The sequence below is a fragment of the Bos mutus genome, chromosome 1 (genome assembly GCF_027580195.1).
Source record: "Bos mutus isolate GX-2022 chromosome 1, NWIPB_WYAK_1.1, whole genome shotgun sequence".
NCBI lineage: Eukaryota > Metazoa > Chordata > Mammalia > Artiodactyla > Bovidae > Bos > Bos mutus.
The window spans coordinates 94,529,735-94,553,108 of NC_091617.1; the positions used below are offsets into that span (position 1 = coordinate 94,529,735).

At 40.8% G+C, this 23,374-nt stretch overlaps 1 protein-coding gene across 2 annotated transcripts; it reads right to left on the reverse strand.

Moving 5' to 3' along the window:
- Positions 1-503: 503 nt before the first annotated feature.
- TMEM212 (transmembrane protein 212) lies at positions 504-19,883 on the reverse strand. Of its 2 annotated transcripts, none has more exons than XM_070379960.1 (4): positions 19,698-19,883; positions 10,594-10,653; positions 9,306-9,629; positions 504-685 (listed from the first exon to the last, which is right to left on the reverse strand). In XM_070379960.1, exons 1-4 carry the CDS (start codon positions 19,854-19,856, stop codon positions 665-667), a joined length of 564 nt encoding a protein of 187 aa, XP_070236061.1. In that variant the 5' UTR covers positions 19,857-19,883; the 3' UTR covers positions 504-664. The 2 variants fall into 2 exon arrangements, with proteins under 2 accessions (XP_070236061.1, XP_070236134.1); XM_070380033.1 differs by having other exon boundaries at positions 9,306-9,448; positions 19,698-19,763.
- Between the last annotated feature and the right edge of the window lie 3,491 nt (positions 19,884-23,374).

Consider the following 23,374-nt stretch of genomic DNA (forward strand, 5'->3'; position numbering starts at 1 on the left):
TGTAGCCCATCAGGCTCTTCTGTCCATAGAATTCTCCAGCCAAGAATAGTGGAGTGGGTAGTCATTCCCTTCTCCAAGGAATCTTCCTGACCCAGGGATCAAACCCTGGTCTCCCATATTACAGGCAGATTCTTTACTGTCTGAGCCACCAGGGAAGCCCAACTAAAGTCCTTTCTAATTAATTAAACTGTTTGTCCTAAGTGCCAAAGACCAGCTATAGAGATGTCAGGAGGGAGGGCCATAGGCCTCCTGCAGGAGACCTTTCTCATTATGCCCACAATTCAATTGTGCTTTGAAGATTTAGAATCACTTCCGTAATGGCAATGAAGAAAGGCTGAAAAGCATTTCCTTAATTTGGATAATATGAAATTACAGTTTAACGGAACATCACACAAAGAACAAGAGGAACTTAAAACATTTATTCACTTCTATTTCTATTTCAAATTTTAAAATTCTATGACAACAATGACATAATTTCACTTTTTGTATCATAGCATATAAATCAGAAAAAGGTTAAGCATCAAAGGGCTAAAGTGTACAGTTATTTCAATTTTTACTTTATAAGAACATAGAGGAAAAAAGTTTAAAGATCAAAATAATTTTAGAAATATCTCAAAATAATGGTCACAAATATGACAAATTTAAGAGGAACATTGCTTCAAATTTATTGTCCATTCTTTTGACCCTAGGAAGAAAAAAATACAATACTGTTTATTTCTACAATTTATCAAAGAAAATAGAGTGTCATTTCTGACATTTAATTTAGCCTTTTTTTATGTCACAGGAACCCAGTGAAGAATGACTCAAGTAACAGCATCATGGTACCGCTTAAGGATTTAAAAGGAATCACTAGAGAGAACAAAATTGGTGATACTGGTGGAGGGGCATGGCAGAGAAATATAAAAAAAGAACTACGTGTGTCATAAAATATCTGGCATACGCATGAAACCGTCTGGAAGAACCACTACTTTTGTGGGCAGGGTTGTCTATGGAGTGGGGACTCTCTCTGTTCATTGTCTCTTTTGGTCATTTGTTGTTTATTTTGTCTGCTTTGGGTTTTTTTGATAATTACAGAAGGCTAAAGGGCACGTTCTGAAATCTTGACTGAGCCAAGAATTTAAATTTGATTAGAATCGAGGGGAAGAAAGCAAACGCGTGAGGACTTGTCAAATACTATGCTCAGTGTGAGGCTCTTAATAGTAATTATATCATTTCATTTTTCAACATGTGAGGTAGGTGTTGTCTCCATTTTACCAACAGGGAAACTTAGGCTCAAAGAGGTTTCAATATTGATTTGTTCAAGGCTACTCAAATAGTGGATGATAGAAGAAGCCATCACCCTTCAAGCTGTTTGACTTAAACAGTATATATCAGGTTCTGCGTGTAGCCTACTACTGAAAGCAACTCTTCAGTAAACCACCACTCCCTGGTTGTTATTGTTTTTCAGTGGCTCAGTCATGTCCGACTCTCTGTGACCCTATGGAGTGCAGCAGAGAATCCAAATCTACTTTTCTATGTATTCATTTCTGGAGATTCTACTTGGATTCCATGACCATAGTAAATTTCCCCATGACATGTAAATTGTCTTTACATTTAAAATTCTCCTGCTGTAGGTTTAAGTAAGATTTTAGTTATGGCTAGAGGAAAAGGAGTACGTCAAGGCTATATATTGTCACTCTGCTTATTTAACTCATATGCAGAGTACACCATGAGAAACGCTGGGCTGGAAGAAGCACAAGCTGGAATCAAGATTGCCAGGAGAAATATCAATAACTTCAGATATGCAGATGACACCACCCTTAGGGCAGAAAGTGAAGAGGAACTAAAAAGCCTCTTGATGAAAGTGAAAGAGGAGAGGGAAAAAGTTGGCTTAAACCTCAACATTCAGAAAACTAAGATCATGGCATCCAGTTCCATCACTTCATGGGAAATAGATGGGGAAACAGTGGAAACAGTGTCAGACTTTATTTTTGGGGGCTCCAAAATCACTGCAGATGGTGACTGCAGCCATGAAATTAAAAGACGCTTACTCCTTGGAAGAAAAGTTATGACCAACCTAGATAGCATATTGAAAAGCAGAGACATTACTTTGCCAACAAAGGTCCGTCTAGTCAAGGCTATGGTTTTTCCAGTGGTCATGTATGGATGTGAGAGTTGGACTGTGAAGAAAGCCGAGTGCCAAAGAATTGATGCTTTTGAACTGTGGTTTTGGAGAAGACTCTTGAGAGTCCCTTGACTGCAAGGAGATCCAACCAGTCCATCCTAAAGGAGATCAGTCCTGGGTGTTCATTGGAAGGACTGATGCTGAGGCTGAAACTCCAATACATTGGCCTCATGTGAAAAGTTGCCTTATTGGAAAAGACTCTGATGCTGGGAGGGATTGGGGGCAGGAGGAGAAGGGGACAACAGGATTAGATGGCTGGATGGCATCACCGACTCAACGGACATGAGTCTGGGTAAACTCCGGGAGTTGGTGATGGACAGGGAGGCCTGGAATGCTGCGATTCATGGGGTCGCAGAGAGTCGGACACAACTGAGCAATTGAACTAAACTGAACTGAGAGGATATAAAAATGACATTTAGTATTGCAACCTGCTTCTCTCTTCCTCTTTTGATTCTCACACTCCCAGTCTCACCTTTCTTGCTCACCGTAGTCCCTGAACTTGAGGAACTCACGTGCTCAGAGAGGAGCTTGAGTACACATGATGTCATGTGAAGGAGTGTGAAGGGGAAAGCAGGGGAATGATACAAACAGATCTGAACTTGAGAGTTCATTCTAGTGCCTGTGTGGAGGATACTTTTTAAGAAAGAGATTGTAAGTGAAGAAGTCTGAGTGAGAGAATATGGGAGCCCAACCAGGGTCCCCACGGTTGGTATAGAGAAAAGAGGACAGAGTAGAGAAACACTTGAGAGGTATGGTACAGTTGTCAGGAGAGGAAGTGTCATAATGTCTGGACTGGTTCCTCACCTCCCAAAGCCTCCATTATGTTTCACCCTCATTACTTCCTCTCTTTCTCTCCCTTCTTTCATTTGAAGAGGGGTCTCAGGCATCCAATAATAGCTGTCAAGTATTCCCTTCAATTAATAAAATTTAAAGTGTCCAGCCAACAATGTTGCAATCTTGAATGGCTTTGTATTCATAGATTAGCACCATTACAGTCATTTTGAAATATTCACTAGCAGAAATTGAGTTTTCTTTGTTGAAAACTGAATTTACATGATTATAGGGAATGGAGGCTTCTGATTTCTACTTAAGTTTCTGCTCTGTTATGAAATAAAAATTTCTTCTTTCTTTTAAATCTATTTCTAATTTTTAAAACTATGACATTTAAAATTTGTTAAAAATATATTCACAATAATATTTTACATTGAAAGTGAGGAACAAGGGGGAAAGCCTATTAGGATATTTTTTTATTAAATGTTTCAATTGACTGCATGTTAAAAGGAAAATATGTTGAACTCATAACAATATATAAAGTAAAATTCAACAGAAAGCAGTTCTCTGGTTGCTAACCCCTCCCCACCTATTGCTCCCTCTTTGACAAAATATCAAGCTTATTTTAATACATTACAATGGACACTTTAGTTCATTTCCTCTCTTAGTAAGTTGCTATCACCCTTGGCATGGTCCCACTGATTAAATAGAAAGAAAATATCCTGGGGAAAATACTTCCATTTCTAAAATATGAGTTAATTTTGGTCTGTGAGTAACATAAGAAAAATTGTCCATTAAAAGCATGATTATGCCAAGTCACTTGGAGTACGTAAAACTGGAGATACACCACCTAAGAGGTGTGATCCAGTAACAAGGAACCTGGCCTCCAGGCCTGCAAGCCCTGGGAGAGAACCCTGATCTGACAAGAATACCTCGACCTCCTGGTCTGTGAAATGAGTTCAATGAGCTTTGGAGTGTTGTGAGGAATACAGTGAGCAAAGCATCTGATGAACAGCAACTGCCCAATAAATAGCACCTATAGTTATTCTTCTATTCCCCAGTTTTATGTAACTACTATTATTATTCCAAACAAACTTATGAGGTAAACGGAATAGTGATACCCCGCATTGTGATTCTTTTCCTAGATTCTGATTTTTCTACTGACCAATTTGAGAAGACCACACTATAGAATTTATGAGGAAGAAATACAGTGCATTCTTACAGTTGCATGATCCTGCTTGAGTTTTACTGGATCTACCCAAAGGGATTAGTTCCCAGAGGCACCAGAAAGACCTTGCTATATAGCCCACATGGAACCTCAGACCTTTAGAAGAAGAGTTATAGATGAACTTGTTTCAAAACACTTTTCTATTGCTAATGATGCAGAGTAGGTTTTCTGGAAGATTAGGAACCAGTATATTGCTGCTAATCTGCCTTTAGTTTGAAGAAACGGAAGCCATCCACTTATAATCTGTCCCCATGTTTTAAATTGCGTTTAAAGGGTCTACCTACACCTTTTATGGCAAATATTTCTCAATTCATTTAAAAAAAAATAAAACCATCATATCACATGATAAGGGGAAAATATTTTCTTTCCCCCTTTCATTAAAAAAAAAAAAAAAACCCAAACATAACAATGAATAATGAAAGGAAAACAAATGAAGCCATTCCATTCCATGGAGGAGGGGCAGAGTAGCTGCAGGGGACAGCTGCAGTCTTTCTGGCATCCCAATTCTTTCCTTTCTCATCACTTTATTACTTACCGAACCAAGAATGTAGACAATTTCAGCTATGGTTGTTTTGCATTTTAATTTTTCAACTTAAATTTTATGTGGTGCTCATTTGCCCCATGCACTGAGTACTAAGCCCACAGGATCACTTCAGTGTGTTGTATGGAGCCACACAAGCAGGGGACTCTCAGTCCTTTCCCAGCTCCACTCCTTCCCATGAGGCCCTACAAATTTGGAAGGACTCACTGTCTTGGTCAGCCTGGACTGCTATAACATACAACCAGGGAATGGATGGCTTAAGCCTCAGATATTTGTTACAGTTCCGGAGGCTGGACTTCCAAGATCAAGGTGTCAACAGATTCAGTGTCTGGTAGGAGCCCACTTCCTAGTTTGTAGATGGTCCCCTTCTTGCTGTATACTGTTTTGGGGAAGAGAGAAAAAGCGCTGGTCTTTTCATTTTCTTACAAGGGCACTAACCCCATCTCTGGTCCCATCACTTCATGGGAAATAGATGGGGAAACAGTGGAAACAGTGTCAGACTTTATTTTTCTGGGCTCCAAAATCACCGCAGATGGTGACTGCAGCCATGAAATTAAAAGACGCTTACTCCTTGGAAGAAAAGTTATGACCAACCTAGATAGCATATTCAAAAGCAGAGACATTACTTTGCCAACAAAGGTGTGTCTAGTCAAGGCTATGGTTTTTCCAGTGGTCATGTATGGATGTGAGAGTTGGACTGTGAAGAAAGCTGAGCATCGAAGAATTGATGCTTTTGACCTGTGGTGTTGGAGAAGACTCTTGAGAGTCCCTTGGACTGCAAGGAGATCCAACCAGTCCATCCTAAAGGAGATCAGTCCTGGGATTTCTTTGGTAGGAATGATGCTAAAGCTGAAACTCCAGTACTTTGGCCACCTCATGCGAAGAGTTGACTCATTGGAAAAGACTCTGATGCTGGGAGTGACTAGGGGCAGGAGGAGAAGGGGACGACAGAGGATGAGATGGCTGGATGGCATCACTGACTCGATGGACCTGAGTCTGAGTGAACTCCGGGAGTTGGTGATGGACAGGGAAGCCTGGCGTGCTGCGATTCATGGGGTCGCAAAGAGTCGGACACAACTGAGCGACTGAACTGAACTGAACTGAACCCCATCACAGAGTTTCTGATGACTGTCATGACCTCATCCAAATCTAATTACTGCCCAAAGACCCACATCTCTTAATACCATCACAGTAGGGGTTAGGGCTTAGAATTTGGGGGGTGATAACATTGGAGAAGGAAATGGCAGCCTACTCCAGTATTCTTGCCTGGAGAAGTCCTTGGACAGAGGAGCTTGGCAGGCTACAGTCACAGTCACAAAGAGTCAGACATGACTGGAGCAACTTAGCATGCATGCACATGCACGAATATTTAGTCTGTAGCACTCACACCATGCTTTCGTGTTTGTCAAAATCATCACACCCTTCACACCTCTTTCAAACACTTCTTCTTCCGATTTTAGTTGGGTACCAATTGACTGCATGCTCATACACCAGCGCTGTGTGACCTTCAGTAAGATGTTATCAACTATTTGTGTCTCTCCCCTCCCCAATCCATATGTTGAAACCCTAATCCCCACACTGTGATGGTATTTTGCAGTAAGTCATTTGGGAGAAGTTTACATGAGGTCATGAGTGTGGAGCTCCTGTGAGATTAATGTCTGTAAGAAATAGGAGACAATAAGATTGCTCTTCTCTACAACTGGGCCCTGGAAAGGCTATGTGCTCACTCAGTGAGAAGGCAGTCATCCACACCCAGGAAGAAGGCCTCACCAAAACCAACCATGCTAGCACTTTGATCTTGACTTCCAGTCTCTGGAACTGTGAGAAATAAATATGTGTTGGTTAAGCCACCCAGTCTATGGCATTTTTTAACAGCAGCTGAGCTGACTGGGACATGAAATGACTTCAATTCTACTGAACTGAAAAGGCACAGGAAGGAAGAAATAAAGAATGTGGTGATTCCTAAGGGGGTACTTGATTCATTTTTGAAAACATGTTTTTGAACTTACAGAAACAAATCCTTAGGAGGGAATATTTTTCCACATAATATTGACTGTTACATATGGATCTGAAAAAAAATTGATTTTGTTCTACAGTACAACCATAATTTCCCCCAAATCCTCCTTCAAACCACTACTTTCTTCTTTTTATTTTTTATGATTTTTCATAGCTTTTGAGTTTTCTGCTGCTGCTGCTACTGCTGCTAAGTCACTTCAGTCGTGTCCAACTCTGTGCGACCCCATAGACGGCAGCCTACCAGGCTTCTCCGTCCCTGGGATTCTCCAGGTAAGAACACTGGAGTGGGTTGCCATTTCCTTCTCCAGTGCGTGAAAGCAAAAAGTGAAAGTGAAGTCGCTCAGTCGTGTCCGACCCTCAGTGACCCCATGGACTGCAGCCCACCAGGCTCCTCTGTTTATGGGACTTTCCAAGCAAGAGTACCGGAGTGGGGTGCCATTGCCTTCTCCAGAGTTTCCTGCTATGTAGTATATTTACACAAGAGAATTTTAATTTTCAGGCAGACACTTGAAAGTGAAGCTTTTAAAAGCATTTTCACTGTTTTGTTTATATGAAAAAGTGTGAATCAGCAGCATATTTTGCAATGTTTATTAGTTTTAAATAAAAATTTTTAAATATTACTTATCCAGTTCAGCATGTAGGGAATCTAACAACACAACTACATGAAGATTCATTAAAAGTAGAGTCACTATGTAGAATTCTGTATCCCAACAAATGATCCACCTTTCCTTCTAAAAAAGTTGTCTGTTTTCTAGAGTTTTGATAAACGATCTATTTATTCTACTGCTGAAAATTGTACCTAATGTAGCTGAGATTTCTTCATGATAACAAAGGTTTGTTCAGGCTACACATATTTCTTTTGGGCTCGGGGCAACAGTGGTCTATTTATTAATATAGGACATCATATCCCATTATGTCAGCCACTCATCCTTGCTAATGAAATGTGATTTTCCACCCCTACAGATTAAATGGCATCAAGTCATCTGAGAACATTCATTAAAGACATGCTTATTAAATTTATCTAGAACCCTCAACCACACTAGTACTCCATTTTATGTAATTTGTATAACTGAAATTCTGTTCAGAAGTGATATTAAGTAAAGCTTGTGCTAGGAAGAGAATTTTCATCAGAATCTCTTGGGACGTGTGTTAAAAATGCACATTCCCTGCCTCCAACCCCAGAATTTCTGATGTAGTGTGAAAGAACCTGGAAAGGATTCTGAAACCTAGTTTCACAAGAACACTGGGTGTTTCTGATGTCATTGAACCCCTTTGAGTAGCATGTTGCAGTTCTACTGGGTCCTGAACTCAGCACAGAAACCACACACCTAGAAACTGTTCTGAGCAAGATGGACAAAGGCAAAAATCTGTGAAGTCACAGAATCTTTCTCTGCTTTCAATTAATTTTCTCTCTCTCCAGGCACTTTAGGTGGTCTCACTGTTGGGTTTCCATGGGGCTGTCTTACCATGCTCTGCATATATTTTTTTCATTCTTTTTTCCCTATCCTCCACCCGAGGTTAAACCTCAATGTTGGGGTTCTGCCTAAAATGATAGCCAGATGTCTGATTAGCCACCCATGTGAAGGGGTTATGACTGTCAACTCTTTAATGGGTGGTTCTCCTAGGCATATGTTCCTTTTAACAAATGACTCTAGAAAGTTAGGTCATTCGCCGCAAGGGAGGGATCTCAAATACTAAACTGCTCTGGCAGTACAGTGGGGGTGGTGATTTTGGTATGCTTGCCTTGTTTCTCAGAGACTTGCTTGTAAAATCAACTCTGTTCCTAAGAATGTACAGGATTTCCTTTGCAGATTTATGAAGACATTGAAGAGGACAAGACTGACCACAAAAGGCATCGAGAGTGCCAAATTCTTGTCTTCCAGCTTTACTGGTCGGTGTTGATAGGATAAAACTAGAAAAAAATTGGCTAACATAACCCAAATTTACTTGACCCTGATATAATCCTAACTTGAATCATAAGGCCAGTATAAGAGTCTGTAGTGGGAAATATCTCTTTTTAGGGATAGGCTGTTCAACCCACAAAAGAGGGACCCAGTATCAACCATAGGAATTTTGAACCACAAGTCACGCTATTCTTCCAATAAACCCACTCTAACCCTCAAGGAAGCCAAAGCCTTACATCTTAATGGTCTGGCAGAGGAGCAGAGGATGCAAGGCGGGTGATGAGGGAGCCCAGGGTAAATCTGGCCTAATGAAGAGAAATAGCTCCGAAGTCTGAATCTGGTCTTACTATCCACTAAGCTGTGTGATAAGCTGGGCAAGTCGTGTGAACTCTTTAGCCTCCGTTTACTATCTGTGAAATGGACACATACTAAATATTCAGTTTATATTTCTATTATCATATCATTAATATTATTATCAGCCCTTTTGGAAAAAGAAAGCTGAATCTGATGTTGATGTAAATCAGTCTCTTGGCTGGGGTAGAAGTAGAAAGAGGGGGAAAATTTTGGTTATACAAGATACACAGGTAAATAAGAGAGACAGATCAAGTATTAATATACCAAACTTTCCATGTTAGCATTTAAAATGGAACAAGAAGTGTCTGCCCTGTTCTGGAAACTTACACTGACATGTCCATTCTGGATAAGTCTTGCAGAAAGTGTGATGAACGCTGTCAGGGAGACACAGAGCATGGCAGAGCTCAGGCACAGGTCGAAGGCTTGCAGTGTCAGGTGGTACTCTTCATAGTGCGGTGGGTCCACACAGACTGATGGGAATTTTGCATACGGAAAAGGAAAAGCAACTGCATAACCGAGGTAATTGATCCCTGCAATCCCTGAGAGTGAGTAGAAGCAATACGGGCCAAGGAGAGCAGAAACCAAGGCTACTGTAAAATGAAGTGGGCATCCCATCATGCTCAGAATCACAAAGGTGAAACTAGCTTCCCACTGAAAATAAAACATAAACAGATGATTACTTTGGAAGCTCTATGTTTTAGAAGCTTCTTAGCAACACGAGGGAAAAAGAGAGGCTGCCTATTAATCTTTCCTACTGGGAAATGAAGAAGAAATGGTTTACAGCTACCTCTTTAGGTCCTTTTGTTTTCCTCTTGACCCTTCAATATGAGAGAATAACATATCAACCCACTGGGGCAGAAATGAAATCAACTCCATTCAAGAAACATTTATTTATCTCCTATCCCATGTTGAGAACCAGTCTAGGGTGGGAAAAACAGAAATGAGTGAACAGAATCCCTGCCTTACTCTAGGACTTGGTTATTCAGGGTGTGGTCCATGGTCCAGGAGAACTGACACCCTCAGGGAGCTTATTAGAAATGGAGAATCTCAGTCTCTTGCAGATCTTCTGAGTCAGAATCTGCATTTTAACCAGAACCCCAGGTAACTCACACATAAAGTTTCAGAAGCTCTGCTGTGGCCATGGGAAGAGGAGCTATAATCTGCTCAAGGTAAGTCTTTCTGTACTTGACTCTATGCTGTTGAAATGCAAGACACAGACTTTTCATCCTTTTTATGGGAGAAGCAGTAGAGAGATTGGAAAGAGATCCCAAACAGGAATTGAGAACTTGAAAATGAATCATTAAAACAGACAAGACTACAGATCCATTTTTGCAAAATGTAATTCAGGAAGACTAACACTGGTTCTGTTCTTCCCAAACTATTAATCAAATACTTAAATACCATAATCAGTAACTTGTAGAAAATGCTTAGAGCAGGTATCAGATAAAAATTAGTCATTTAAAACAGTGTTTTATTGAAATGCATTATAATAAGGCATAAATTAGACAAAAGTCAGTTTTAATCAGAAATCACATTCTTTGTGTTCTATCCTGAACTAGTAGAGATTTGACCTTCAAACTTACTCTACCACTTTACTTGACATCTATGTATTTACCAGGTATCTCTGTGTCCACTCTTTGTGAGCCAACAGTAGGAGGATACCAGTTGTGACGGCCTGTAAAAGGAACATGGTAAAACAACATCCATGAGAGAAGGTGCCTCTGGAAAGAGTTCAATCTGCTTCACAGTTTGACAACTTTATCACGAACTGGAAGGAATTGCAGATAGCTAAGTGGGTTTATGGCTTTGATCACCTCCTCATCAGTGATGCCAATGAGGAAAAGAAGCCATCAGTGTCACAAAGACACAATTCACACAGGCTCATTTTTAAAATTTTCCATCTTGCCATTGCCATCACAGTTATAACCTTTACTACTGTAAGATGTCACTGCAATAAAAGCTTGGCTTTATAACCCTTGCCATATGTTTTATTTTGATTAATAGTCTATTGTTCTTTTTTCTCACAAATTGCTAAAATTACAAACAGAAGGAACTGGAATGGAAATGTGTCACAAAACTTCCTCCCCACCCCACCCCCACCCCACCCCACCCCACCCCTTGACCCCCGACAAACCCTCCCAGTAGCATATCTTCTACTGTTTGCTTTCTTCAGAGATTTTTCAGGCTTGCCCTGCTGGTGGGATACAAATCCATGATCTCTATTTTTCAAGTAATAAAAATTATCATTAGAATAAATGCATGACGGGGCATTTATGGTTCTAGGGGCAGTGGTGTCCAACTTTCCAAAAGAGATTTTTTTAACAGTCTCCGTTGAAGAAAAAGGTCCCAAATGCAGAATGAAAATAGTTCAACAAAGGAGGGAATGGTGTCATCAGAATTGAGTAACAGACAGTGGGGAAAAATTCTGGACTCATCTTCGATTTGGCACTGGGTCTGATGGAGACCTTTGTGGCCACTGAATCCAGAAATTGCTTATTCCCAACCCATAAATAATTTGTCCCTGTGCAAGGAATGTTTTGAGGTTGAGAGAGAAAACCAGGAAGAGATGTGCCTAAAATAAGATATAGAATGAGGACAGGACTAAAAATAGTTATAATTTAGGATTTTAAAATTTTACAGTTTAAGACAGAGAAATAAACTTCACTGTATGGTATCAACAAATTTAAGGAGAAAAAAAATCAGAGTTCTTACCAAAATGGTTTTGCGGGATGTTACTTTTTGTAGCTCCAGGTCTAGTATATTTATTGTTTTGAGAAACAGATTTTCATCTTCCTGGCATATTCTATTTTGAATATTGGATTTAGAGAATTTGAGAGTGAGGGGGAAAAGCACACACACATACACTCACACAACACTTCTCATGCAGCTAAGCCTGAAATTCCAGATTTGGCATCACCATCCCATTAAACTCCCATGGATAAAAACAGAACCATCTGTAGTCAAACGAGGTTGGGCTTGATTCTGCAAGAGGAAAGTTTCCAAGCGACCCTATGGAGGTTGAGCCAGCATAAATAGTGCAACAAAACAAGAGAATTATTAAGAGCAACTGTAGCACTGATGCTAAGCCTGGGGCCAACTCTGCGTTCAGAGGCAAAGCGCTCAACTGACACGTCACTCCTCCACGCATGAGAAACTCTAAAGCAAACGAAATAAAAAGCAAAGGAGACACCTCTCCTGATTGAAGTCCAAGTAGATAACTGACATTATCAGATGCTTACATTCTGGATTGCCTTAACTACATTGGCACAAACCATTTCTTTCCTTTCAAAAGTTGAAAAATCCTGCAGAATTGCAGCTGCCTGTTATTTCTGTTGTAGCTGCCAGCTTGAATTTTGCTTTGTTTACACAAAACTTTGAAAAAGATCTTTCATGGGGGAGGTTGGTGTATGAATGCCATTCAGTAACTTGTTCAATCCACCCTGAAGATGGTGACTCAGGACCCAAGCACACCCATCTCTTTTGGTGCCTGGCTGTGGGTGGGACATGGAGTGAGGGTGTTCCCCCAAGAGTCACGGGCTTTCCCCTTGCCTCCTTTCATTACAAAAAAATATATATTTTTAGATAGGGAAAAGGAAAAGAATTTTAAAAAGAGAGATTTGAGAATAGGGAAGAGAAGTCAATTGGGAAAAGGAAATGGTGACATTTTGAGAGGTGAAGAGTTGGGCAGAGAGGGGCGGTCCGGTTATGAGGAAAGGCAGAGGGGAGGCTGTGGTTGGGGAGGGTGTGAATGCAGAGGGTGACCCAGCCCTGCAGCCTCTGCCTTCTCGTCTGGCTGTGGACCTGTTCTCTGGGAGCAGCTTGAGGGACATTACTTGGGTCTGGCAAAAGTTGCTGCTCATATTCTGCATGCTAATTGTGAACCCTCCCACTAAATCTTTAAATGGCCCCAGTAAGGATGCAGTTCCCAGAAGCAGATGAATTGAAGGAAGCAGAGAACTTCACAGCAGAAATAGAAACTTTTAGAGGAATCCTAATAATATGGGTTAATTTACGCACTTACAGACATCTATTTTGGGGGTACTGGTTCATGATAGGCACTATGCCAATGGAATAACGATAATAACATTGAGAGTTTATTGTGCACTAACTGGATACCAGGCGCTCTACCAAACACTTTACGAGTGTTAATTCATTTAATCCTCACAATGAATGACCCTAGGAGGAAATCATTTTCTAGTTTTTAACTGAGGCACAGAGAAGCTAAATAAGAAAAGCAAGCTCACCAAGCAATAATTATACAAACCATGGCTCCAACTCTAAACGGAATTTACAGTCCAGATGTGAAAGGAAGGACATAAGAATGTCCACAAAATTAGGCAGGAAGAGTGAGTACTTTCTGTGTGGGAAGAGGTTGGTGACAAGATACCACTTCCGGGGGACAATCGCTGATGGAGGCGATTGCTTGAAGGATGGTTGTGATTTCAGTGGGAGAGACAGAGGAAAGGGCAGTGCAGGCAGCTGGGACCTCATATACACAGGGGGGAACGTGGCAGGCGTGCTTGGGGAATGAAAGGTGAGAGGAGCCAGGACCATCAGAGGGTCAGTCCCTGGCAGAGAGGAGTAGGAAACCAGGCTTGAAAGCCACAAGAGGCCAAGTGGAGGAGGGCCTCAAAATCCAGGCTAACAAACCTGAACTTTGGATGATGAAGCGACACTGAAGATTTTCAAAGACAGGACTAGATGGACACAGCAGAGGTTTAGAAAGATAAGCCATTTGTTGCATGCTGGATAGGTATGGAGTAAGACCTAGAGATCTCTGTAAGACCCTGCTCTTCAAGCTTTTTCTTTAAACCTCTACCCATAGTAAGATACATATTTTGCGTCATGGCCAAGTTATAAATATTTTTACATGATAACACATAACTTTATTATGGATATAACTCTTTTCTGTTTGATTCTATTCTATATGTTTAAATACTCACTACCCCACAGCTTGATTTTATAATCCACTAACACACAGATTCTCACAGTTTAGCTATCAAAGTTTCAAGGCGTAAAACCTGAGTGGGGTGGGAAGTGGTAAGGAGGTTGGCGGGGGTGCGCAGTGAGAACAAAAAAAGAAAAGAACACAGAGATTTTGCCTCGTGGGAAAAATACCAGTTACTTGGCAGTGGATTGGACGTGGTGGGGTGGAAGTGGGGCTGAAATGGGCTGGATTAGTGTGTTGCTGCCCTAAGTACAGTCTTAAGGACCAGTAGTATCTCATCTCTTGGGAACTTGTCAGACATGCAGAATCTCAACTGCCCTTTAGAGTCATAGAATCAGAGCTGACATTTTTAACAAAATCCTTAGTTGTATTGGTGTTTTTCTTTCTGGCTTACTTCACTCTGTATAGTAGGCTCCAGTTTCATCCACCTCATTAGAACTGATTCAAATGTATTAAATGTATTAATGGCTGAGTAATATACTCCATTGTGTATATGTACCACAGCTTTCTTATCCATTCATCTGCTAATGGGCATCTAGGTTGCTTCCATGTCCTGGCTATTATAAACAGTGCTGTGATGAACATTGGGGTACACGTGTCTCTTTCAATTCTGGTTTCCTTGGTGTATATGCCCAGTAGCGGGATTGCTGGGTCATAAGGCAGTTCTATTTCCAGTTTTTTAAGGAATCTCCACACATATATATGAAATTTAGAAAGATGGTAATGATAACCCTGTATGCGAGACAGCAAAAGAGACACAGATGTATAGAGCAGTCTTTTGGACTCTGTGGGAGAGGGAGAGGGTGGGATGATTTGGGAGAATGGCATTGAAACATGTATAATATCATATATGAAATGAATCACCAGTCCAGGTTCAATGCATGATACTGGATGCTTGGGGCTGGTGCACTGAAATGACCCAGAGGGATGATGGTATGGGGAGGGAGGAGGAAGGGGGGTTCAGGATGGGGAACATGTGTACACCTGTGGCAGATTCATGTTGATGTATGGCAAAACCAATACAATATTATAAAGTAATTAACCTCCAATTAAAATAAATGAATTTATATTAAAAAATAAATAAATTTTTTAAAAAGAAAGAAAATTACAAAAAAAAATCTCTAGTTGATTTGGCTTCCCAGGTGGCTCAGTGGTAAAGAAATTGCCCACCAATGCAGGAGACACAGGAGACACAAGTTCAATCCCTGGCTCAGGAAGATCCCCTGGAGAAGCGAATGGCAACCCATTCCAGTATTCTTGCATTGAGAATCCCATGGATGCAGGAGCCTGGCATTGCTCTGTCCATGAAGTTGTAGAGAGTTGGACCCAACTGAGCACACATGTGCACACTGGCCACAAGTGTGCTAGTTGGTTCATATGCACGTTTCAGTTTGCGAAACACTAGAGGAAAGTGAAGGAAAATGAAAGTGAAGTCGCTCAGTCGTGTCCAACTCTTTGCGACCCCATGGTCGCAAAGACCTACACCAGGCTCCTCCATCTATGGGATTCTCCAGGCAAGAATACTGGAGTGGGTTGCCATTTCCCTCTCCAGATCTTCCCAACCCAGGGATCGAACTCAGGTCTCCCACATTGCAGGCAGATGCTTTACCATCTGAGCCACCAGGAAAGCTAGAGGAAAGGATTAAGTCAAAATTCACTTGAGAGTTTGAAATTGAGTTCAAAGACTATCAAGTCAGAAGAAGAAATAAGTACTTTTGGCGGTAATATGATTACATTTTTGGACAAATTAAGCTTCAAAAAGCTTAGGTTATCTAAGTGGAGAACAGACCATTGGCTGGTTGGAAATCACAGGACTGCTGACGCTATAAGAGTCTTAAGCATTTGGTGCCATCAAGCCCCTTCTCTAATGGTTGATGAAACTGGAGATTGCATGAATGAGTCTAGCCGGCTTTTCTCCAAAGTTCCTATCTCCAAGCAGGACTGTGGGTGCAGCACCGCTGCTCACTGCTGGCCAAGCCACTGGACCCTGCAGGCTTTAGGTCTTGTTTTTAAATTCACTCCACTTCAGTCTCTTCATCAGAATTTGATCTACAGGCCAGGTTTTCCAGGATTAAAGTGGAGCTCAGTCCTTAAGGCACTATGATCTCCTTGCTGTGCACTTTCTAGCAGCTGATACCTTTAAATAACCTACATCAGAAATCCAAGGAAAACTGCCTATCACGTTGCTGTCCAAATTGAGGTGAGAGTCTGAAAATGAATATTTGTGAAGACTAGAAAGCCTTGAATGAAAGTCACCAAACAAATACAAAGTATAGACGACTTCTAAAAATGTCTCTCTTCTAATCTCAAAAGAGATATGGAGTCAATTTCAAAAGAAAATATTATTGAAGTGTAAAAATCATCTTTCCACCAAAGGAAGATACATTCCACACACAAGTTGAGAAGTGATTGGCAGAGATGGCTGTAGGATGAGTCAGAGACCTTTTGAGATTGACCCTGATCAGACAGAGCTGTGGTTTACTATGAAAACTCACTAGGAAAAAGAAAAAATCAGACTGTTCCAAATTTAGATATTATTGAAAGAGTGAGCTTTCTTATTGCTTTCCTTCTCATGAGGGTTTTTTTTCCTGCTTCAGTATAAATATCAGCTGGACCTTTATTCTTTGCAGTCTAATCAGAGTTCAACTGTATAAGGAGTTTTGATCTATCAAAATGGAGAGCATGTGATTCACCACTCATTTAACACTGGCAATATCAGGCAAATATCAGGCAAACACTGGCAAATATCAGGCAATATTTACTGAATATCTAGCATGGTATTTACTCACTCTGTTTTAAGTGTTGGACATATAGCAGTGAACAAAATAGATTAAAAAGAAATCCTGCCTTTGTACCATGCACATTTGGGGGGAAGTGTGACAATAAATAAGTCAATTACATGGTATATTAGATGGTATTAAGGGCCATGGGTGAAAAATAGAACAATGTATGAGAGACTGAGAATACCAACGTGGGGGAGGTTTATAATTTTAAATACAGCAATGAGGGAGGGCATCTGTGAGAAAGTGACATTTGACCCAAGAAGTGAAGGAAGTTAGGGAATAAGCTGTGTGAGAAAAGGCTTCAGACAGAGAACTGGCAGTGCAAAGGCCCTGAGGCAGACACACCTTGGAATGTGATGGGAAAGAAATGAGCTAAAAGTAGAGTGGTAGGAGGTGAGGTCCAGGAGGTAACATGATAGGGAACTCAGCAGGTCATCAGGGAACAGAATGGGAGAGTGAGGCAGGTGCAAGGGATTAGGAACAAAGGGCTTGGACAGAGTGGGGCATAAATCAAAAGCATGGTATTAACTAGCATTTGTAGGGCTTTAAAATTGGCAAAACTCTTTATTATGAAGTCTTTGTTCAAATTGTGTTCCTTCTCTCTGAGCCTCTTAGGTTAGACAGTTTCACATGGGCGCTCTACCTGTGAAAGTCCATGTTCTAAAGGTAAAGGCAATGAAGAACCAGCTGAATGAGGGCCCTGCTCTTGACTACATACCAAGAATGTCAAAGTCAGGCCTTGAACAACGCCCACCTTCTCAAATCCTAACTCTCTGACTCTACTTCCCTATGCTGTCACTCTTAAAATCAAAAAGCCACTGACTAGTTCTGTGCTACCATATCATTTCTCTGGGCCTGATTAGCTAAATGAAGCATGATTAGTGAAACAGATGTTTGGTGTAGAAAGCTTATATTCAATAATTTGTGAACTAAATCAAATCACCAATATCTGTTGACTATATTATGATAGACCCAGCAGGGATAAGCAAAGATGTATAAGAAAGGGACACAGGGTTGAACTATAAACCATGGTTTTGTTAAACTCTGGGTCAATTGTAAAGTCAGAATTTTCTTTTTAATATTGAATAGAAAATATGAGAATTTGCTTCACACAGAAACTAAAGTATTTTTTGTGTGTGAATCTTTTGTTCTATAAATCTAGTCATATGTATGTTTCAATATCTATCTTTTTCCCTTGAAAGATTTATTTATGTACATTTCACGTCTTGATGTAAAATACTTTTCTTACTCTGGATCACCAACAAAGAAGTTGGTAGTCTTTTGTATAAGTGTAACTGTCATCTCTGCATTCTAGTAGATGTTTAATAAACATTTTCTTGAATGACTGTGTGGTTTGTGGTAGGGGTTGGGGGAAAGAGGAAAAGTTCAACACTTGGGTGGTGGTTGTAAAAAAAATGTGTTAAATAAAGAAAAGAAAAATGCCATCAAGTGGTTTCCACGTTCAGTTCCTTGCTCCTCCCATCCAGTGTTCCTCCATCTGCACACCATCATTAAAGCCCCCTAGACTGTGTGCCTTTAATAGCAAGACTTTATTTTACTTTCCATTGTAACTCAAGATTGTAGTAGGCTATCAATATATATTTATTTAATAAATAAATTAAAATGATATTTCCTAGGGATTTTCTTTTAAATGGTGTCTCCATTAAAGTTTGATTTTTTTTAAAAAGACTTAAGGGAATTCCCTGAAGGCTTCCCCTTCCAATGCAGAGGGGTGAGGGTTCAATTCCTGGTCAGGAAACTAAGATCCCACATGCCCCACAGCCAAAAAGACAAAAACAAAAAAAAACATAAAACAGAAGGAATATTGTAACGAATTCAATAAAGACTTTTAAAACGGTCCACATGAAAAAAATCTTAGAAAAAGGACAAGATATTGCCCCTCTCAACAGTGGCTATATTGTAAGAGAAAACTCCATAAGATCAACAAGTTTCAAAATCGAATTATCTAGTTTCCAATAATGAGTATCAGGCATCCCGGAAAACAATGAGAGAAGGATTTGTTGAATGTTCAGGCCTCTGTAACTCCTCTTCCATCATGCTACCACCTACTCCAAGGCTACGTGTGTTTGTTTCTTTGACCCAGAAGCTGAGGTACCAGTATGATGGTTCATCTGTGAGACCATTTAACAGGCAGACACTGAGCAGTTACTTGGTATCCACGTGTATTTGGCACATGCAGGTTTGGCAACACATGAAGCTAGTGAAGCCCATCACCCAACTTCTTCAGTTACTTTCAGTGCAAACAGTTTTGTTCAAAGAAAAGGATGGGAGAACTAAGGTTTGGGGCTTGCAAACTTTTTGGTCACATAAACACAACCTTAGTGTTTCTAATAAAAGTATTTGCCTGAAAATCATTTTACTTTGTTCTTCATTTAAAAATTATTTTTCATGGTTTGTATTTTTTTTCTACACTCAGATTTTGAAAGATAGATTCCAATTTCTCAGAATGTCAAGGTGATAAGAGTAAAATAAAGTAACTTTTGAGAGAATAGCATTTCATTATAGTATATCTGATACATTGTGTGTGTGTGCATGCTAAGTCACTTCAGCCATGTCCGACTCTTTGCAACCGCACAGACTGAAGCCCACCAGGCTCTTGTGTCCATGGGATTCTCCAGGCAAGAATACCAGAGAGGGCTGCCATGCCCTCCTTCAGGGAATCTTCCCAACCCAGAGATTGAACCAATGTCTCTTATGTCTCCTGCATTGGCAGGCAGGTTTGCCACTAATGCCACCTGATATACTGTATACATGATTAAATGACATTAAGAAATACTTATATTTTAAAAGATAACTAATAGAAATCAATGTTCTAAGGTACAATCTGATTTTCTGTAGAATTTTTATGTCTTCATGTTGTTGAAAAACTTTAAAAGATGTATCATTCTCATCCCACTTTCCCCTCCCTTTTTCCTTTATTCTCTCAACACATGTAATAAAAACATTAATATTAAAATATTTTCCTACCAAAACTCCATTCCAAATGGGACAGGCAATCCAGACACTCCATCCCGTGAACCAAAACTTGCAGGAAAAGACTGGGAAGAAAGCAATAACTCCAGAGAATGCACTGAGAGCCCCCAGAGTAATGAGAACCCAGCCAGCAGACTGGTATAAATGCTGCATTTTCCTCTGTGATCTGGGGCCTGGGTCTCAAAGATGTCCCGTTACCAAAACATGAGAGTATGTCAGGCCTTGATAAACAGAAGTTTCTAAGAGACAGTAGCCATGACACATGTGGACTGTTGATCCACTTGGAAACAAGATTATATTTGTTTTTAGTGAAATAATAACAAAATGGAGTGAAATAATCCTCGACATAAATTTGGCACAATAAATTCTAATACTTCAGACAGAGACAGAGAGATCATTCCTTGTTTTGGGCCACCGCCTTCATTCCCTTCATTCTGCCCTGTCGTGGGGAGTGACCACTTCCTGGCTTAATCAGATTCAAAGGCTTGCTGACTGAGCTAATTGTTTCTCAACTCAACCTGCCTGGTGGTTGCAGCAGAAAGCCAACATCCTTTGTGCACAATAGATCCACTTTCCCAGCACAATTTCCCACAAAACAAAGTAAAAATAAGCACTCTGATCATTTTTCAGTACATTTAATTTAAATGATTTAAAGCAAAAGCAAGACCTCTCCATCCCTTCAAAGTTCAGTTCTACTTATAATTTTTGAATTTTTGATATGAATTTATCCCCCAACCGGCACAAGCTTCATTAGGGACTTCTACATTGTTTTCACTAAACCAGCTTCACCTCAGTTAATTTATTGTTAATTCAATTATCAAGTAAAGGGCAAAGATGGAAATGTATGCAGTTATAAAATAAACTAAATTAAAAAGAGTAATTCATTATTTGGTTGAATTATTGATCTCCACGAATTGTAATTCAAAATTTAGATGATGGGCTCATCAACATTTAAGCAATCACAAAAGTTCATCTCTTAATTTTCATGTGTTGTGAGAAAGTGACTTGTATTTGCTTTTGACTCAAAGGACAGGTTTGACCATCTCCTTCAAGATAACATCTGGAAAACACAGACCACTTGCAGACGACTTGTGATTAAATAGCCTATGCAATGTTAGTACCTTTTCTCTTTTTCCTTAAATAAAATGAGGAAAATAATTTTGTTGATGGAAAGATTGTGGTGTAGAACAAGGCTTTTGGAGTCCAACAGCTAGGATCCTGTCCTAGTTCCAATCTCTACCAGGGATACGTCCTTAAGCAAGGGCAAGTCACTTATATTTTCTAGGACTGTTTTTTCATTTGGGGAATGGGAACAAAATTAGTGTTTATCTTACTAGGTGATGGTTGTGAGGATTAAATGAGCCAATACAGGTAAAATGTGTAGCACTGAGCATGCATGCTCAGTCACTCAGTTGTGTCCGACTCTTTGTGACCCCAAGGACTGTAGCCTGCCAGGCTCCTCTGACCCTGGGATTCTCCAGGCAAGAATACTGGAGTGGGTTGCCATGCCCTCCTCCATAGCTGCGGCTAAGTCGCTTCAGTCGTGTCTGTCTCTGTGCGACCCCAGAGACGGCAGCCCACCAGTCTCCCCCGTCCCTGGGATTCTCTAGGCAAGAACACTGGAGTGGGTTGCCATTTCCTTCTCCAATGCATGAAAGTGAAAAGTGAAAGTGAAGTCGCTCAGTCACGTCCAACTCTCAGCGACCCCATGGACTGCAACCCACCAGGCTCTGCCGTCCCTGGGATTCTCCAGGCAAGAATACTGGAGTGGGGTGCCATTTCCTTTTCCATAGCACTGACCTCCAAATAGCAAAGATGCCTGAGAAGATACCTGTTATTTTATCAGGATGTTCCATCTTTGGAGTTCTTTCAGAAGTAAGAGACAAAGGCACAGTTTTCATTGTTTCTCTTATCTGTCATCTTACAGACACTATGTTTGACCTTTGCTGATAGCTTGGAAAAGCTCCCAAAGGATGCTCGTGGGTACAGCTGAGGAGAGAAGCTTCTCTCTGATCCTCTCCCTTTTTCTGTCTTAATCACCATTCCACAGTGTCACCCAGATTTTGAAGAAGTTGCATCTCTAGATATATAGAATTCAGAAAACCAGCTCAGACTTTCCACTATAGCTGTTATTTTCCATCTCCTCTCAACACTGTGAGTGTAGTCTCTAATTCCCCTCTCCCCCTACCAGTGCCACTAGGTAAGTTCCACATGATCAGAGGCCTTGTACGTCTTATAAATCCCCTAGGTGTATAAGATATTGCCAACACCTAGAATCATGTCTAGCACAGAGTAGACACATAGGATACACTTGTTAAATTGATGAATCCATTCGACTTCCCAGCTATGCAATTGCGGTCCCACAGGTCTGCCTCCCTGTAGCTCTGTGCCTGTGCACCACAGCCAGTGTGTGCTAATGTCAGTGCGTTCCTTTGTTACACAGGCAAGGGGTCTGGGACTGAAGAAAAACTTGTTTGGTTTGAGCTGTTTTGACTTTTTCCTTTACTTTTTATCTCAAGGTTATAGCTACATGGTATGTCAGTGTACTGTGGGTCAGATCACTCTCTCCCGTTTGCATGTTTGGAAAATAAAGACTGTTGAAACATTCATGTTAAACAGTACAAAGATGGCAAACAAAAGGAATAGTTTTTGTTTCAGTCTGGGGGGTGCTTTTTCAGGGTAGTGACGCTGACAGGCTAACCCTGACTCTGCCATTGTGACCTGTAACCCTGAACTTACTAGTGATTAGAAAAGTCGTCACCACTTACTGTAACAAACAGAAGGGGCAGAAGGAGAACTAAGGATTTCTCTGTGTGTTTTCCCTGACAGAGGAAATCTTTCCTCGTGATTTCTTTCCACACTGATTTCATGAAAGCAAGAAGATGTGTAGGGAGGGCAGCTATCGGGAAAGAAGAGAAGTGTAATTCTGCTCCCGGCCCAGGCTTCCTCTCAGACTGGCCATATCTCCTCTTCCCAGGGTCTGGCAGCCAGCGAGGCTCACAGGGTCGCTGCCCGTCCAGGGCCCCTCCCTTCCTTCTGGCAATAACTTACTGGAAGGCGGTTCTGCAATCCCTGGTGGAGATGGTGTTTGTCAAGGTCTTTGGAGGCTGCTTTGCTGAGCCTTCCTTCCCCTTCACTGTTGTGGCTCAGGGAAGAATGGTAGACATTCCACCAAACTCTTCAATCCAATTTTGCCACTAGAAAAATAAAAGCTCCTAAATGAATTGATGCTTTGATTTCAGCTCTCACCCATCCACTCCCTGCAAAAAAAAAAAAAAGGAGAAAGAAAGGAAATGAAATATAACCTGGAACCCTAAAGAGATGAGATAATGTCAGTGATGCTGAGAGAGAGAGGATGATTTGGACATCCTCCACTTCTCTAAGTACATTCCTTCACATATGAGAAGTAATAGCTTTGTGTGTGCTCAAGTCATGGGTTTTTTAAAAGTAGGTTTCAAAGCCGCAGAAGGGGTCCATTTTCCCAAGATGAAAGAAAATGGAGCTCTAAACAAGAGATGGAGAGAAAATGTTTTATTTCCCCAGCAGCTTCAGGTTCAGTTCAGTTCAGTTGCTCAGTAGTGTCTGACTCTTTGCAACCCCATGAACTGCAGCGTGCCAGGCCTCCCTGTCCATCAGCAACTCCCGGAGTTCACCCAAACTCATGTCCATTG